The sequence below is a fragment of the Nothoprocta perdicaria genome, unplaced genomic scaffold, assembly GCF_003342845.1.
Source record: "Nothoprocta perdicaria isolate Ctin4 unplaced genomic scaffold, notPer1 scaffold_14, whole genome shotgun sequence".
Taxonomy (NCBI): domain Eukaryota; kingdom Metazoa; phylum Chordata; class Aves; order Tinamiformes; family Tinamidae; genus Nothoprocta; species Nothoprocta perdicaria.
This window is the reverse complement of record NW_020454538.1, coordinates 3,521,936-3,538,479: the sequence shown is the minus strand read 5'-3', so window position 1 is coordinate 3,538,479 and position 16,544 is coordinate 3,521,936. Positions and strand designations below refer to the sequence as shown.

General features: G+C 49.0%; 1 protein-coding gene across 1 annotated transcript in view; it reads left to right on the top strand.

Annotated features, from left to right (window-relative positions):
* The first annotated feature begins 330 nt into the window (after positions 1–330).
* Positions 331–16,544, top strand: part of MXD4 (MAX dimerization protein 4) — a 30,785-nt gene continuing 14,571 nt past the window's right edge. Inside the window, exons 1-3 of the mRNA XM_026034180.1 lie at positions 331–394; positions 1,014–1,113; positions 9,038–9,067. Coding sequence (XP_025889965.1) covers positions 331–394; positions 1,014–1,113; positions 9,038–9,067 — 194 coding nt within the window. The remainder of the gene's footprint in view (positions 395–1,013; positions 1,114–9,037; positions 9,068–16,544) is intronic.

Below are 16,544 nucleotides of genomic sequence, written 5' to 3'. Positions count from 1 at the left end.
TGTTACTATAGTGGCCAGCCAATCGGAGCGCGGATCGGGATCTGTCAACATGCGCTGCGCCAGCCAGAGGAAAAGGGCGGGCCCGGGGGGGAGCGACTCGCTCCGCATTGGTCGCGCCGCCGCTCTCTGCCCCGCCCCGGCGCCGAATATCCGGCGCCTATTGGCCGCCCGGGCTGCCCGTCCGCGGTGTGTCAAATGTAGGTTGAGAGAGGTGCCTTATAACCGGGGACTTGGAAGTCCCCCGCGCGTGAGCTCGGCGCGGTGCGGGGCGCGGAGCGGCGAGCGGCCGGGGAGGGCGACGAGACGCGGCGGGGCGAGGCGCACGCAGCCATGGAGCTCAACTCCCTCCTCATCCTCCTGGAGGCGGCCGAGTACCTGGAGAGACGGGACCGAGGTACCGGGAGCGCCGCGAGCCGCCCGCTGCCTTTGTTGTGCGGCGCCCGCGGGGGCGGCGCGGCCCCCGCCGGGCCCCGGGCCTCACCTGCGGAGCCCGGGCCGCGCGCGGGGCGCGGGGCGCGAACAAAGCCGGCCCTGCCCCGCGCTCCGGCGCCGCCGCGCGCCCTCCTCGCGCTTGTTTTGTTGTTATTTTTGCCGTCCGCCCCCTTTATTTTTTTCCCCCTTTTTTTGGCAAGTGCTGGATGGGGATTGCGGCTCCCTGTGCCCCCCCACCGCTGCCCTCCCTGTTGCAGCCCTTGTTGTATTGCAGTTTTGCCCCCTCCCCCCCTTAGTGCAGTGTTGTGAGATTTATTTTTTTATTTTTTTTTCCTTCTGCATGATCGGCCTGTTTTTTAATATGCACTCAATAATCCTCCTAATTTGGGCACTTTAATATTATTACTGAGTTGTTACATTATCTTTTGGTCTCTTTTCTTTCTTTTTTTTTAAGATGCCAGAATAAAAACCAAGCAAATCAACCAAAAAAAAAATTCTGTTCTTTACCCTAGCGTTCCTGCAAAGGAGGAAAAAAATGCATGGAAAAAATATATTGCCACTAATGCTGACTTTGTCCCTAGAAGCAGAACATGGCTATGCATCAGTGTTACCCTTCGATAGTGACTATTCCAGAAAGAAAACAAAGGCAGGCACCATGGCCAGAAAATCCCAGAATAACAGGTAATAGACGCACCTCTCTTCCAGAACGAACCGGCGGCTTTTCCGACGTGTCGAGCTTATGTGCAGCACATACGTTTATGAAAAATAATAACTAATCCGGTGTCTTAGTTTCCCCCATCCCGGTAGTCGCCATTTTTTTCCCTGGATGGGCTTGGCTCTGTTTTGATCTCTCATATAAACACTGCCACGCGTACACCATCTCCTCAGCGCTCCCTGCGCTCCTCGGCCGTCCGCCCTCCGCGGCTCCCGGTGCTCCCCGCTCGCCAGCAGCCGCTCTCCACGCCGGAATTGCCACCCGGGCATCTCTTTGCATGGCACTAATTTCCCCCCCTCTGCTTTCCCCCCCCCTCCTTGCAGCGTTTATTTATAAACGGCAGCCCGGCCGCCTTCCCCGTCGCGGCGGAGCAGATGCAGCCTCCGGTTGCGGCGCTGGAGGGGAGCACTGGGGAGTCTCCGGCCGTGGGCAGCTCTCCCGCAGGGATGCGGGCGCCCAGCTGGCCCCCGTGGGCCTGCCCGTCGCGTGCGGCTCCGTCACGACGTGCCTGGCGCCGTGGGCGCTGGTTCCCCCCGCGCTACCTGCGGCGGAGCGCGGCTGCGCGTCGCAGCTTTGTTTGCCGCCCCGGCCAGCGCTGCCTGTGTACGTGCGGGAGGCTGTCGCGCGGGGACGGCGCCGGCCCCCGCCTCCGAGCTGCTCCGGCGCCGCTCCGGGCGCAGCGGGGAGCCCTGGGCCCTGCACGGCCCCGGCGCAGGCTCCGTGCACGGCAGTTCCTGTGGAATAGCCTAAAACGAACTCGCCTCGCACGTGACTTGTTTTCCAAATTGGAAGGAAGTCTCAGTGGGCCTGCTCCGCTCTCCCTGCCTCCGGCCGGGATCCTCCGTGGCGCTGGGGCAGGGAGCTGGTGCCGGAGAGGTGCAGGGCAGCTGCCCAGCTGCTGCTTGTGGGGTGCTGAGGACGCAAACCGAAATGAAAAGCTGCCTCACTCCTTCCTAGAGAAAAACACGGGCTCGTGAGCGTCGTGGCAGGGCGGTGTGGCTTGAGCATAAGTGAGGAAACAGGGAATGAAATTGTTCTCCTTCCCCCCTGCTATAAACCAGGCGGGCGCTTCTAGTCGTGTTAAGTGGGGTTGTCCCGGAGTGTTGTCCTGAGCTGAGCGCCTTGTCTCGTCTTGGAGCACAGAGAAGACGTCAGCTCAATTGAAAAAGAAAGTCAACAGGAATGGGAGGTGCCTTGTTTTCTGAGATGCCTCACTCCTGAGAATTTTTAATTATTATATAGTGTACCTGCTGCCTTAAAAAGCTCACAGCTCATCTGAGCAGATCTCCTAAAATTTCCAGCTGTTAAGGGACCATAGAAATGGACGGTTTTTTTCTGTTTCTCGTATTCAAGAAATCTTTGTTACTTACGGAACTATCATTCCATCATTTCCTTTCTTTGGTCCCTTGTCATCCACATCATATAGTTATTCGTTCAATTTTTAAGCTGCTTTGGGGAGTTTTTAGGAGAGGATTTGTAATCTATCAAATACAGCAGAATTAAAAGATTACTGCTAACAGTTTTTCTAGCATTACTAAAGCTGAGCTGTGCGTGTCTGCTTGCAGTTACCATCCTGCAGTTTCCCGAGTACAGGTTTACATATACACCTGTTCAGACTTTTTTTTTCCTGATTCTTGTTATATAACAGTGCTAGCCTTCATTGCAGTGGACACGCTTGCTTACACTTTCCTTTCCCGTAGCTGCAGCGAGCTGTTTGTCCTGTGGGATGGGATAATACTGCTGGAGAACTGGCTGCAAACGCAGGCGCCGGCGCGGATGCGGTTCGTCTGGTTCGGCGTGGACACAGGCGCCCTGTGCAGCAGGGATGCATTGCTTCCATGCAGCACCTGCCCTTGGAAGGGCTGAGGGGCAACAGCAGAGCCGTGTGGGCACCTCTGCGTTGTGCTCATCCGCTTGGTGCCCGCTCCTAACGATTGCTGCTCGGGTTTTCCTGTGAGCTGGAATTAGAGGGGGAGGAATTATTCTTACATTTAAACATACAACCTGAAAGCAGTGAAGCAGAGCAGCGTTGCTGCTTGTTACCACTTCGGGATTAGAGGAGGCTGCGTCTGACCCTCAGACTCGAATTTGGATCTTTGACAATACAGTTAAATCTTCCCAAGCAACTCAAAGATTAACAGAGGCTGCCGACTGGCCAAAGGTCGGGGATGTGGAGTGGTGGTTGGTAACGTGAACCACTGGGCACAGCGCTCGCCCATTGCTTTGCTTTCCCTGCTTCCTGGGAGCACTGAGGTTGCAGCTTCAGATGCGTGGAGGCATCACTGCTTATGTGTATGCTCCTTATTGCGGTTTTATTCTCTTTGTGTGTGTATAAAAATATATGCTTACTGATGGAGGAGCAGGAACGGAGCAGATAACTGCACGCTCCTGAGCTGCAGGGGCTTTGTTGTTGTTTTCATTATCTATTTTTATATCCTGCAGCATCCTCAGCTCCTGGTGTTTGCACCATACAATCACTTAAAGTGCACTCTCTATATTATATATATTTATATATATAATATATGTATTTCAAAGTGAGGGAAGTATCTTCCTCCACATTTTGGAAAGCGAAAAGGGGCCACGGGGGAGCCCTGCGTGTGTCTCCTGTGCCAGTTGTGCCCCTTGCTGCTTGTCCGTGTCGCCGCGAGCAGCGCAGCCACCTCGTACAGGTGTCTTCGAGGGCCTGGGAGAGGGACAGCCACCCAACCATTGAGCCAGGGCCCTGATGGGCACCTCCTTCCAATGCAGAGGTGGCAGCGATGTCCCTGGGACACAGGTGCGGCCCGCTCCTGGCTCCACTATCCTGTCACCCGTGCTCGGCCTTGCTGGCACCCCAGAGACCGGGTGAAGGAGCGGGGCTGGCAGCGCTGCGGGCAGGACGGCGGCACCCGCGCCGGGAGATCGCGACACAAGGAAAAAGCCGTTCCGACAGGGTTGGGATCGGAGCGGGGAAAACACCAGTGTAATGGTGTTTAATTATCTGAGTTCTGTAAGCCTCCTGCCCACCACAGGAATTTAACGTTTTTTGCTTTGTCTGCTCATAGTTTTTAATTAAAATTTGAAGTGGTCATTAATAGTTCGCTGTTGAACAGACTATTCTCAGGGCAGTTGTTGGCAATCAGACCTAATTTGCAGCCGTTTCTTTTCTCGCTTCTGCATCGCACAGAAAACACACTTGATTGGTGTGTTTTCCTGCTGAATTCCCTACGATGCTCCCTTTCCCACATGGCACAAGCCAGACCCTGTAACATGCTTTTGGGTTTTGTGTCTTTCTGCTTTGTTTAGGCAGTGTCCTCTGCTGAGATTCAGGCTTGTTCTCCTGCAGGAGCTTTGACCAAAATCCTGTGACAAATGAAATTGGATTCTTGTTTTGCAAGGAGAACAGGAGATTTGAGAAAAGCACAAGCCTGTAATTGACTTTTGAGGGCAGGGGAGGTAAGGCCAGGTCGCATCTTCTTGTTGCACCCATACCTATCATGTACTTGGCTGTAGAGTGATAAATGTCTCCAATAGCTGTAGTTCCTAAAGCTATGCAGTGCCATGTAATAAGATTTGCTAATGTGTAGCTGGAATTAAAGAAGGAGCTGGATTTTGTGGAGTTGTGCCTTGGAAATTTTAATAGCAAGTGTTCGAATGTCTCCCCGAGATTGTGGCTTGATCCAGTGAAATGGATAGATAACAGATGTACTCAGGAGGAATATTACACAAAAATGAAACTTGGTGACGTTTGCTCATAAGGAAAGGAGCTTTGTTAGGAAACCACGTTAGCCTGCAGATAACAGGGCTTTCTTGTCTCCTACCTTTAAGTGACAACTTCAAATCTATAGGTTTCTGTGCTTACATAAAAATAAGGGGGGAGGAGAGGCCTTTCCAACTGAGCCCCCTGTGGACGATACCCTGCATGACACTGCCACAACATAAAATAATTAGATTTGGTGGGTTTGGGTTCTCCCGCTTGTGTGTTGTGTTCTTACCCCAGGAAAGGTGGATTTAAAACCCCGAGTGTCTGATGCCCTGCACTGTGTATGACTGTAAGGGACAGTGTCAGCCCATGAGTAGTGAAGCTGAGGCTGCATCTTTGCTGGGAAAGAATCGGGAATAAGGTAAAATGAAAGCTAAAATCCTAGTGGTAGCTGCCAGGCTACTGAGGTCACGGTTAAATTTACTTGCAGAGAAAGGAATTGGAAGTCGGTGATGCCGTGTACTTGGCCTGTAAGTTTAGGAACCGATTTATTTGGAAGTGCGGAGAAATGAAAGCAAAATAAATGCAGGTTTATGAAATATCTTTTGCATCTGTTAAAATTGATATTTGTGTTTGTGCATTATATAAATAGGCTCGTGCTTTGTGTGGCGCCCTGGTGAAGGGTTTGTGCAGAAGGGACTGAAAGCTGCGCTCGGCGTTTCAAATAGAAACAGAGCCGAGCGTCCGAATTCCTTTGTTGCTGTTGGCTCGCGGCGCCAGCAGCCCGTGGCCACGGGGCAAGGCGCTCCTCACACATGTTAGTCCGTGCCCACACAGAGCCACATAAGGGTCACAGCCTGACTCTGGCTTTATTATTATTCTTTTTTTTTTTTTTTTCCTTTTTTTGTGTAAGGCTGACCATGCAGACGTGACTTCTCTCCTTTGCACGGCTTTCCAAATCTGATGGATCCCTGCGGGTTTGCTTTCCTGCAGCCGAAGCCAGAGGGACAGCAGTTGATATTGCTGAGCTCGCCTTCCCAACTGATAAGGACCAAACTGGTCCTCACATACTAAATCTGAGCAGGTCGTGCTGTGGCCACCCAGGTGTTGCAGGCAGCTGTAAGGCCCAGCAGTGGCAGCGAGGGCAGGGGAATGGCCAGGGCATTAAACATGTGTTTGGAGCTCCCTGCTGCAAACACGAGGCAGACGGGCCGGAGTCGGCGCTGGAGCTGGCGCTTGGTGCAAGAGAGCACCCTCTGCCCGTCTCCTGTGTGGGTGCAGCTGGACCCTGCTGTGTTTGGCCATGAGGACCATGTCCACCATGATCCCAGGGGATTCATTCTGTACAGACGCGTGGTATCTTAGATCGTCCTTGAGACTCCAGCGAGAAGGATCTGTGAGCCCCGTCTGTGCTGGATGGCCCTGGCTTAGCGAGGTGTTGGCGCCAGTTCTAAGCTCATGATCAACTGGGCTACTTCACTTGCTGTGGTGGTTGCAAGCAGGGTGGCAGCCGGGAGCTTATCGGTGACTTATAGCTGGGACTGTGACTCTCACTAGTGTTGGTGAAAGGAATTCAAGCAGTGTTTAAATTCCTGCACTTTGGCAGGAGACACAATGTGTGAGATAAATGGGTGGAAGAGGCGGAAGAAGGAGTTCTAGTGGCTGTGGAAGAAGGAGTTTTACTGTGGCCTGGTGGTGAGAGCTCGTCACCTTCGGCCTTGCTGTGACCACGCAGGGAGCTTGTTGGCTCTGTAAACTGGTAGAAAGCTGCTGTTGGCTCTGATTTGGTCTTTCTGTGGATTGGCCTTGGATAATGCCCACATAAAGAGCTGGGTTGTGTGTTCTGGCTGCTGCATTAACAGGGTAACTCAAATGAGGTTACCTCGAGGTCTCGTTTGGGTAGGAGGGGTGGCAACCAGGAGAGCTCTGAGGAGGTGCTGCTGGCCTGAAGGCACTGCAGGCTCCCAAACCTGCCTCCACATGCTCCTCTTCTATCAAGTCTTCATTTGACAGTTTATCCACTACGAAGATACAGCTGTCACTTAACTGGTTAACTGCTTGGCATTTGCTAAATGAGCATTAGTGCTGTCTCAAGTAAACAGTACAGCCACTGCAAACGAATAGCACTAGGCAGCAGCATTCCTAGTCTCCCTTTTCTGATTTTTTTTCCCCTTTTATATAAAAGCCTCTTTATTGACACCTTTCCATCATCAGCTCTGGTTCCAGCTCCCCAAAGCTTGGGGTGGAGCTGCAGAAGTTGGGATAGGGGACCTAAGCTAAGCCCCAAAAGCTTCCTTTGCTTGTGGCCATGTTTGAAGGGCTCCACAGACCATTTGGCTGCAAACTGCAGCTGTAAATCTGCTTCTGCTATAAATACATATAAATATACATATGTATTCTAAATAGCAGGTTGTTCTCTTGTCCAGTGACTTCCTGACGTTTTTTGCTATGGGGATAACTGTGGACTGGCTGGTATTTTTTTGCTGAGAGAGTCCCCATTGAATATGGGCTCTGTGACTTTGAAGACTTTGTTGGGAGAATGGCTCCCTCCTGGCCCTTTATTTTCTGTGCGTTGGTGTAAATACTCCCTCTTCTGGCACAGTGTCTTTACCTTTCCCGAAGGGGGGAAAAAAAAAATTCCATGCTTGTAAGAGTAGGGAATAAAAACAATATCCACTGATTGTGATCAGGCAGGGAAGAGAGTAAATCACAGTAAACCAGTCCAGTTTGGTCAATTAATGTAGCACAGACTGTTTGAAACACTTCCAGTGTCACTGGGCAGGAGCACGGATGCGGCTCTAGGAATAGCCGCCTTACCTGGTCATGGTTCACTCGTGCAGCTGCCTTGCAAATAGAAATCTGGTAGGTTCCTCAGGAGGAGATGCCGGGTTCAAGATAGCCGATACAGGTCATGTCTTAGTAATGCTGGTGGGATCCTTTCCAGTGAATTAGCATCAGCGGGAGCCTTTGGGTGCTGGAGCTTCCCTCCTCGCCTGGCTCCCGAGGAGCGGCGCTGGCTCCAGCTCAGGGTGTCTGCTCAGCAGGGATTTCTTTGTGTGCTCTTTGCTTGGCCGCTTCCCCCTGCAGCGTTGGCAGAGCCGCCCTCCCTGCTCCGCTCGGCCGCAGCAGCCGTACGTGCAGCTCGTCCCGAGCATCCTGCATCCGAGCGGGAAGGGTTTTAACATCTCTGCCCACCCTGCGGGTGGGAAGGGGCTGTGCACTTGCACCTCAGGCCTCCACAGAGCAGCCTGGATCAGCGCACACTGCCCAGCTGCAGGAAGGGGCTGTAGCCTCATGTAAGGGGGCGAGGGGGGCTGCTTTGGTGCAGTCTGCCAGCCCCGAAAGCTGCCACTGCTTCTGCCTCTTTTGATCCTTGTGTACTAGAAATGTTTTGAGTCGGGCAGAGCTAATGGTGCAGGAAGTTGCTGCTTTTGAAGTGGTGGCCGTCACTTCATTTCAGGAATGTTTTTAATCTGAGCCGTGTAAATAAATAGAATTGATATTTCCAGCTGAATCAAGTTAAAAAAAAAATCCAACAACCAAAAAACTTCCAAGGAACTAAGCTGAGGCTGCCTTCTAATGACAAAATAAAACTAAAAAAAGAAAGCATGTTAAATACAGGTGGATGGGAAGAGAATGGCGTAGCAATGCGGTCAGTTCAGAGATTGTGATTTTTTTTTTTAAATCTGTTTATAGACTCAGACAAGATGATGCCTCTTTTTCAGCATTAAGATGTTAATAGGAACAGCAGCAGCAACTGCTGATTGTTCTTTCCACTTTTCTTTGGACTTCTTGAACAGTAGGATTTCAGGTGCTTTTTTATTCTTAGTCATTACTGTGTAGATCTTATGACACTTTCTGCCCCCTCATAATCTTTCTTTGCAGATGAAAATCTTGTGGGCTGTTTTTCATACTAACTTGATCGTGGTTTTAATGTCTAATTCTGTCTCTGAATATATTAAAAATTTATATATGCAAATTTATTATAATTCTCCCCCAAACCCACAGTTTACTTATAGAAATTAAGTTGATACCTTGAAGAATTTCAGAGATGCAAAGTGAACCCATTTAACAGATAAGCTGTTTCATAATCCAAATGACAATATGTTTGAGAGCTATTTTACAAGTTATGCAGGTAATGACTTTTAAATATTCTAAATTGTTTTATTCATCCTTTTTGGTAATACTTCTTTTTTTCTTTTTAATAGGTCATCACACAACGAACTAGAAAAACATAGGTAAGTCCTGAAAAAAAACATAAAAGTTGTATAGCTAACATTAGAATTACTATGCTTAAAAATAATGTATTGAGAATTATTGTCTCTGCATTGAATGGTTTATTACACTTTTTAAAACATGGACAAAAAACTAATAGCTGTAATCTTATTTGGGGTTTTCTGTTGTTCGGTATGCTATTTTTGAAACATCCCTGATAATTAGCTTTTGACTGATTAGTGCTGTAACTGGTTAAGTGTTGGTTCACTGTTGCTGATAAAGAATCTGATTCCAGAACCTGTTTGCTAGAGGCATTAAGTGTTGTCAGCACAACCAAAAGATGCTGGAATTAAGGTAGATGGTCTCTGGGAACAATATATTATATAGATTTTTAATTTTTTTAAGCACATGTACTTTAAGCACATGTGGGCTGGAAAACAGTAGTTCCCGAGTTGCAGCCTGGGTTCTGTGTGTTCAGTGCTGTGAAAAGCTGTGCTTATTTATTAGGGACGCTCATTAGACCCCCAAGGCCTGGTTTAAGGAACTCGTATTTGCTGGGTTTTGGAAACAATGTTTACCCTCGATATTATCTTGTCAGTGTGTGTTTGCCAAGGGGCTTTCCCGCTGCCGTAGCTCTCCCGGGGGCTCTGCTCCGTGCACAGCTGGAGAGCACAGAGGGTGCCCTTCTTGGCACTGGGTCCCTGCTGGGCAGCCCCCCCGGCCCCTCTGCACAAGGTCTCTTCCTTTTCCCCGCTGTGTAGGCAGCAGCATGGGCTGTTTTCGGGTGCTCTCCTGTCCTTGTGCCTTGTGGCACTTTGGTCTTGTAGATCCAAAGCAAGAGGTGTGAGTATGAGTGGGACTTGAACCTATTCCTGTGCTTCTGAAGATGGGAGAAGTGACTGGCAGTTGTTTCTGGTGGAATCAGTGTAATTTTGAATAGCAGGTCTTGCCCTCTGTGTTCTCCTGGGCATTGCTCACAGGAAGGCTGAACGTGATGCACTTGGTTTTGTTGTGTTGTCAAAATCCATTCTGTAGGCAGCAGTTCCTCAGCAGCCAGCCCATCACTCCCCCTGCGTGCCCGCTCGCTTAATGGTGATGTGAGTGACCTGGAGCCGTGCTGTGAGCCCCGTGGCTGTCCTGGAGACAGAGCAACTGGGGAGCTCGAGTCCCCGAGCCGGCCTGCGTGGCAGAACCTCGACCAGGGCACTGAAAGCATTGGCAGGGCCTCCAAGAACCTGCCTGGTAGGGGATTGCAGCCCCTCCAGCTACGCTCCTTCTCCAAAGCTTTGGCCTCATTGCAGTCCTGCTTTCTCACTTTCAGTTCCATTTCATTCTTTTTCCCTATCATTATTGATTCATCATTAGCTCAACTGCATTTCCATTTTTTCTCTCAGTCATATTTTTTCTTTCAATATGGAATTTCCTCTCTTCCCCTCATCTCTGCCCTAACATATCTAAGCAACATAGCAACTAAGGCAAAGTAGCAGCACATGTAGAGGCAGAAGAAGGATCCATTAGTTCTTTGCTTGCTGTTCTTGCTTTCAGCTTTTTATGGTACCTTTGCAGTAGGTTCACGATGCAGCATTGGCCCTGCTGCCCTTTGTCTTGCAGCTCAAAGTTCAGACAGGTGTATTGCAGAGTACACTTTCTGATTATATAAATATTATTTATAATTGCTTGCTGTGGCTTGTAGAGATGTGCTCTATGCCGTACTTGAAGCAAAATGTTATTAATCCTGATGATTGGTGTCAACCTGTAAATTAGTGCAAGTTGGATGTGCCAACTGATGTTCACAAGAGCAGACGAAGTGTTTACAGTTCTAGTTATAGGTGCGATAAGTGCTAATTTTTTTAATAACCCCCTTCTCCAAAGCCATGGTCCCTGTGCATCAGCTGTAGTGGTGCTGTTTATTGCTCCATTCCACTGAAATGGCAGCGGTGGCTGCTCTGCCTGCCCCAGAGCAGCCCTGCCGCTGCCTGGGGAGCTCTGCGGGTTGGTTTGGGAGGTGGGACCTTTCCAGGACCTTTCCAGGGCCTGTGTCCTTGACTCACCGCTGCTGTGCCGCTTCCGGCTCGGACACATGTGGTTGCCAGGGAGGGAGAGAGGAGACGGCGGCTCCTGGCCCAGCACTGCTGGAACTCGCCGGGTATCCATGTCCTACCCGTGGGGCTGCCTGGCCCAGGCACCAAGAGGAGCAACACGGATGTGCACGAGCTCCTAGCCCGGCTGCACGTGAAGGTGTGGGCCGGGCTGAGAGCCGGAGGAGCAGGGAAGGACGTGTTGACTTCCAGGGCCTTCCTGGTGCCCCGTGGCCACAAGGGTGCCGTGTTTGTGCTGTACCCAGCAGAGGTTTCAGCTCTGGCTTTGGTGTCTCGGTGGCTCTCTCTGTGCACACAGGCTCTGCTCTTTGGCACCACGGCTGTAAGTGGCACTTTCTGCTGCTGGGTCTCTGGGTGCTCCTGAGGGGATGTTCAGGGGAAGACAGATAAAACCAGAGACGTAATTCCAGCAAAACCACAGTTATACAATAAACTGACTGCAGTTAGGATAGAGTCAAATTCTTTTCCTCCCGTTTTTAATAGGTCCCCCTGCTCAGAACCTCTACATGTGTTCGTTGTACACGGGCTCTGTAAGGATTCAGCAGTCTCTCCCCTTTTGGTCCCATGTGATTAAGCTTTACATCTGCAGCCATGAAACAGGAAACCCGCTAGGTAAAACGTGGGAAGGAAAGGAAGTCTTCTGTCCTAAGGACAGTTGGTCTTTCATAAGATAAATAAAGTAATAAATGTAATAAAGATAGACCAGTTACAATGACATTCAACTGTAACATAGCTACTGACTTTGTGAAGTGTGTATGTTATGTGTGTGTGTATATATATTTAATAGTTTCCAACCAGAGCATCAGTAGCCTTTCACTGAGACGTGTAAACAGATTCACAGAATATTTAAGGTTGGAAGGGACCTCTACAGATCATCTAGTCCAACCTTCCTGCTCAAGCAGGCACACCTACAGCATGTGGCACAGGGTGGCATCCAGGCGGGTTTTGAAGACCTCCAGAGTAGGAGACTCCACAACCTCCCTGGGCAGCCTGTTCCACTGCTCTGTCACCCTCACAGTAAAGAAGTTGCTCCTCACCTGGAGACGGAACTTCTTATGCTTCAGCTTGTGGCCATTACCCCTCGTCCTATCGCTGGCCACCAGTGAAAACAGCTTGTCCCCTTCCTCCCTGCATTCTCCCTTCCTGAACTTATACATATTAATCATATCCCCTCTGAGCCGTCTCTTCTCCAGAGAAAACAGGCCCAGCTCACTCAGCCTCTCTTCATACGAGAGATGTTCCATTCCCTTAATCATCCTGGTTGCCCTTCTCTGGACCCTCTCCAGAAGCTCCACGTCCCTCCTATACTGGGGAGCCCAGAACTGAACACAGTACTCCAGGTGCGGCCTCACCAGAGCTGAGTAGAGGGGCAGAATCACCTCCCTTGACCTGCTGGCAACATCCTCCTGATGCAGGCCAGGATCCCATTGGCCTTCTTGGCCACGAGGGCACACTGCTCACTCATGGTTAACTTAGTGTCAACCAGGACTCCCAGGTCCCTCTCCGTGGAGGTGCATTAGTATTTATCGTAATCTTGACTTTTTGCAAGAAAACTTGATAGCTGTACCAAGGAATTCAATTTTCATATTGTAAAATAACAAAAAACCTAGAGACTCAAGTATCTTAAAGGTACAGCACAATCACTCGCTTATATTAATTTTAATTAGTTCTACATTACAGTATTAAAAATAAAACAAAGTATTTCCCCCTCAAGATTGTATAGAGATCCTGTTTGTTACCGCATGAAGACAGTGAGTCATCTGCCCTCTGCTCTTCATGTGAGGACTTGTCCCTCCAGCTTTTGCACAAGTGCAGAAGGAAGTGGCACTTCTCTGATGGTGCATCCTTTCTTCATTATTTTATTTTTTAGCTTTTTTTTTTTTTCTGCTTACAAAAAAAGTAAAGTTTAAAAATGTCAACAGGACCCCTGAGAAGCTCTCACTGTGACTGGCCCTTGGGTCCTTCCCTCTCAAAGGGATTTCATTCCTGCTGCCTCGCCGTGGTGAGCTTCCAGCCCTGGTGCTGTTGGAGATCTGTGGCAAGATCTTTAAAATTAGCTCGTGTCACTAAATTATTTGGAAGGGCAACTTGAAGAATTAATGATTATTGAATAAAATACTTACACTTTTCCTTGAAACTGGCAAACTGCAAGCTAGCTTGTGGATTGACAGAGCTTTTACTGGGAGAAAGTGGGGAGGCTGGATCTGGATGAACTCTTATCCCTCGTGTATGAAACCATTTGATATTTTTTTTTTGTAGGATTTTGTTTGTTTATAATGAAGAAGGAGGGGGAATGGATCAGCAGTGGTTAAAAATTGTCCTGTCATCATCCTACACAACAGGACATCCCTGGGAAGCACGGGGAATATAATTAAGAGGGTGCTAATTGATGTCTTTGGGTGCTGGAGATCTCTGATTTTGCAGTGCTCAGCACTGCAGCTTCTGACTGGCAAGTGCCCTCTCTGGCTCAGAGGGATCAGCAGGTTCCAGTTACTAATGTTATGCAGTGTAAATCCATAAATGCTTCGATCCATCAGGTTTAATGGTTGCAAAAAAAAGCTTGGGAAATCCTCTAACTGCTGCTTGCTGCAGACTGGGAAGTGCAGAGTGCTTCCAGGGATGCTTCACTCGAGATCCATATTGCTTTTCCTGCTGTACTTCCAGCATCTGCTTCATCCAGCGTGTTTGCAGAGCAGCCTCCTGCTTCCTCCTCGTGCAGGAAAGGGGGGAGAGGCTTCCTTTTCCAGGCAGTCCCTTTTCCTGATCCAGCTCATGGTCATGGAGCAGCCCTGCTGTGGCACAAGAAGGTGATGGCTCTTCCTTAAGTGATGAGGTTTCCTTATGCTGCAGGACAGCGCAGTTCAGCCCTGTGCCAGTTGAGTTGCTCCCGAGCACCCAGTTCTGGCTGCTGCTGCGCGGGGAGCACTGCGCTGCTGACACAGCGCAGGTTATAGCGCTGTGTTATAGTGGGTCTGTGAAACTGCTGCTGCTTCTAGGATGTTTACAAACTATACATAAACTATCCAAATAATGTGACTGGTAGATTAGTGGTGGAAACCACCTAGGCTTACTGGGAGAGCTTAACTCTCGTGTTTCATGTTTTTTTATTAGCTTGTATACCAAAGGGTTTATAGAAGACCTGGATCTGTAAAACCAAAAACTTGATCCTATGTTTTTGTTAAATTCCCCTGTGTTTCTCAGTCTGATTAATCCACAGACGTGAGGAAATCAGGCTGAGAGCTTTGCTCTGAAATGCTCTGCCTTCCTCGTCCTTTCCTCCCCTCTAGGCGTTTGTCGAGCCTCAGGACCGGAGGCTTGTTTCGTGCTCCGTGCTCCAATGGTGAATTCCAGTGTGTTGGAGCATTTTCTCGGGGCACACACCAACGTGATGCTCATCGCACCCCCAACAAAAGCGTTTTCCCACCTAGACTGCTGTTTCAAATGGGGGTGGTTTATTAAGCTGATGAATTTTCTCAGGACATGATATTCCACAGGCCAGAGATGCACACCTCCTTGTGTTATGGGCAAAGCTTTTATTCAGCGATGAAAGATGACTAAAACAGGCTCTTGAGCCAAGTGTAAGGTCCTTCCTGCTGAATGAGGCTTTGAACAGACTGAGGCCTGGGCATATTCTTGGATTTGGGCTCCAGGAGGTGGCTCCCCGGCTGGGCAAATTGTGAGCAGAAAGCAGATGGGCAAGATGAGCAGGAAAGCAAGTCCATGCTTTTTTCCACTTGTATTTGTTGTTCCATTTCTCTCCACATGTGATTTCATTGTGTCTGCCTCTAATGGGCTGTGTGAGAGACAGTTCATGTTCTCAAGATTTATTGGCTTGCCCGGTTCCTATCTGCCGTGGTAGCCTGAGTGGGCTGCTCTTGAACAGAATGGAGATGGATGGGCCAGACTTTTCAGGCCTATAGATCCTCTATTTGCAGCAGATAAGCACCTAGTTATGGCTGTATGGAAGAATGGGTCTGCTAGCAGGAGGACAAAAAGATTTATTGAATATTAGATATTTTTTTAAAAAGTCTTCCTTTTTTTACTTTTAATCTTGCTTAGCTCCAGCTGAGCAAGCTGCAGTTTGACTTCTTTTGAGGTATTTAGGCAGCTAATGGACTTCAAGAGTCTGTTCTCAGAAGCTGGTCTTGCCTAACATGATGGGAATCTTGGTCTGCATCCCAAGCAGCTGTGTCTCTGGAAACCCACGGATGGAAACAGGGCGTGGCCAGGTGATGCCGTCACTGAAGGCAGTCACAGATGGACCCGAAAGCCAACACTGCCATTCTGGTTACTGACACAAGACTGCCTTAGAAATCACAAGGATTATGTGGGAGAGTGGATTATTTTCTCCAAAGGGAGCTCTGAGCACATTTTTGGTGGCCATGATCAGAGTAGACTCAACAGGAGCAGCCTGGGTTGAAGGTGGTGGTAAGATGGTTGTGGTGGTGGTTCTTTCACTGCTTCTCGCTCCCTGCAGGTTGCATTGGTTATGGCTACCTCTGTTTTTACCCCTCGTTTAATGGGGTTGTGATTCAGTTAACTTTTTCTTGTCCTAAAACACTGTACAACTCACAGAATGGATGAGGTTTTCTTTTTTTTTTTTTTTCTTCCTTCTCTAGGACTTTGACATTTTTGAAGGGAGATTGTTGCTTTAGGACTGTGTAGGGCTGTGTGTTTTGAGGTGGGAACTGAAATATGCACTGAACTCTGTAGAACAGAGCAACAAGACTTGTCAGATTATGTGAAATGACTGATATTTTTGTTTTAATTCCAATTTATAATATAATGGTGTTTTCTCTTTGCAAAGACGGCTTCTGGATTTAGTGAAGCATCTGCAAACTGGAGAAATAAGCTGATGTTTTAGGGATCTGCTCTCGTTACATGGATATTTCAATTTAGGTAGCTAAGCAAGGGGCCTGCCTGGCAGGTACTTGGCAGCACTCAAACTCAGCAGCTCCTGTTGAAGCTGGGAGCACTGTCACTGTTTGCAGATATCGGTTGTACCAGGACTGCTTCTTCTATACCACATTAACTAATATTTACCAAACAAAAAGGTAACAAAATCTGTGGTTCCCCAAGAAAGCTGCTTATTCCAACTGAAAGTTCTGCTGGCCGCTGCAGTGGCTGGAGCGGGTCATTTCTGCTGGGGAAGTTTGGGAGCTTCCTGTGTACGTTTGCCTAGAAGCAGTTTCTGGGTTTGGGTGCTAACAGGCATCACAAATAGATGCTCAGGTGCCTTGGCTTCCTTTGCCTGCCTTCAGGTACTCGGGTGCTACTCAGAAGGTCCAAACTTCAGATTTTTCTCTCCATTACCAGATAACTTTAGAACACAGAATTTAAACAATATTGGCTGAATTTTTGGGGGGAAAGGAGTAAGAAGGAGGGAAAGGGATTTTCTAAA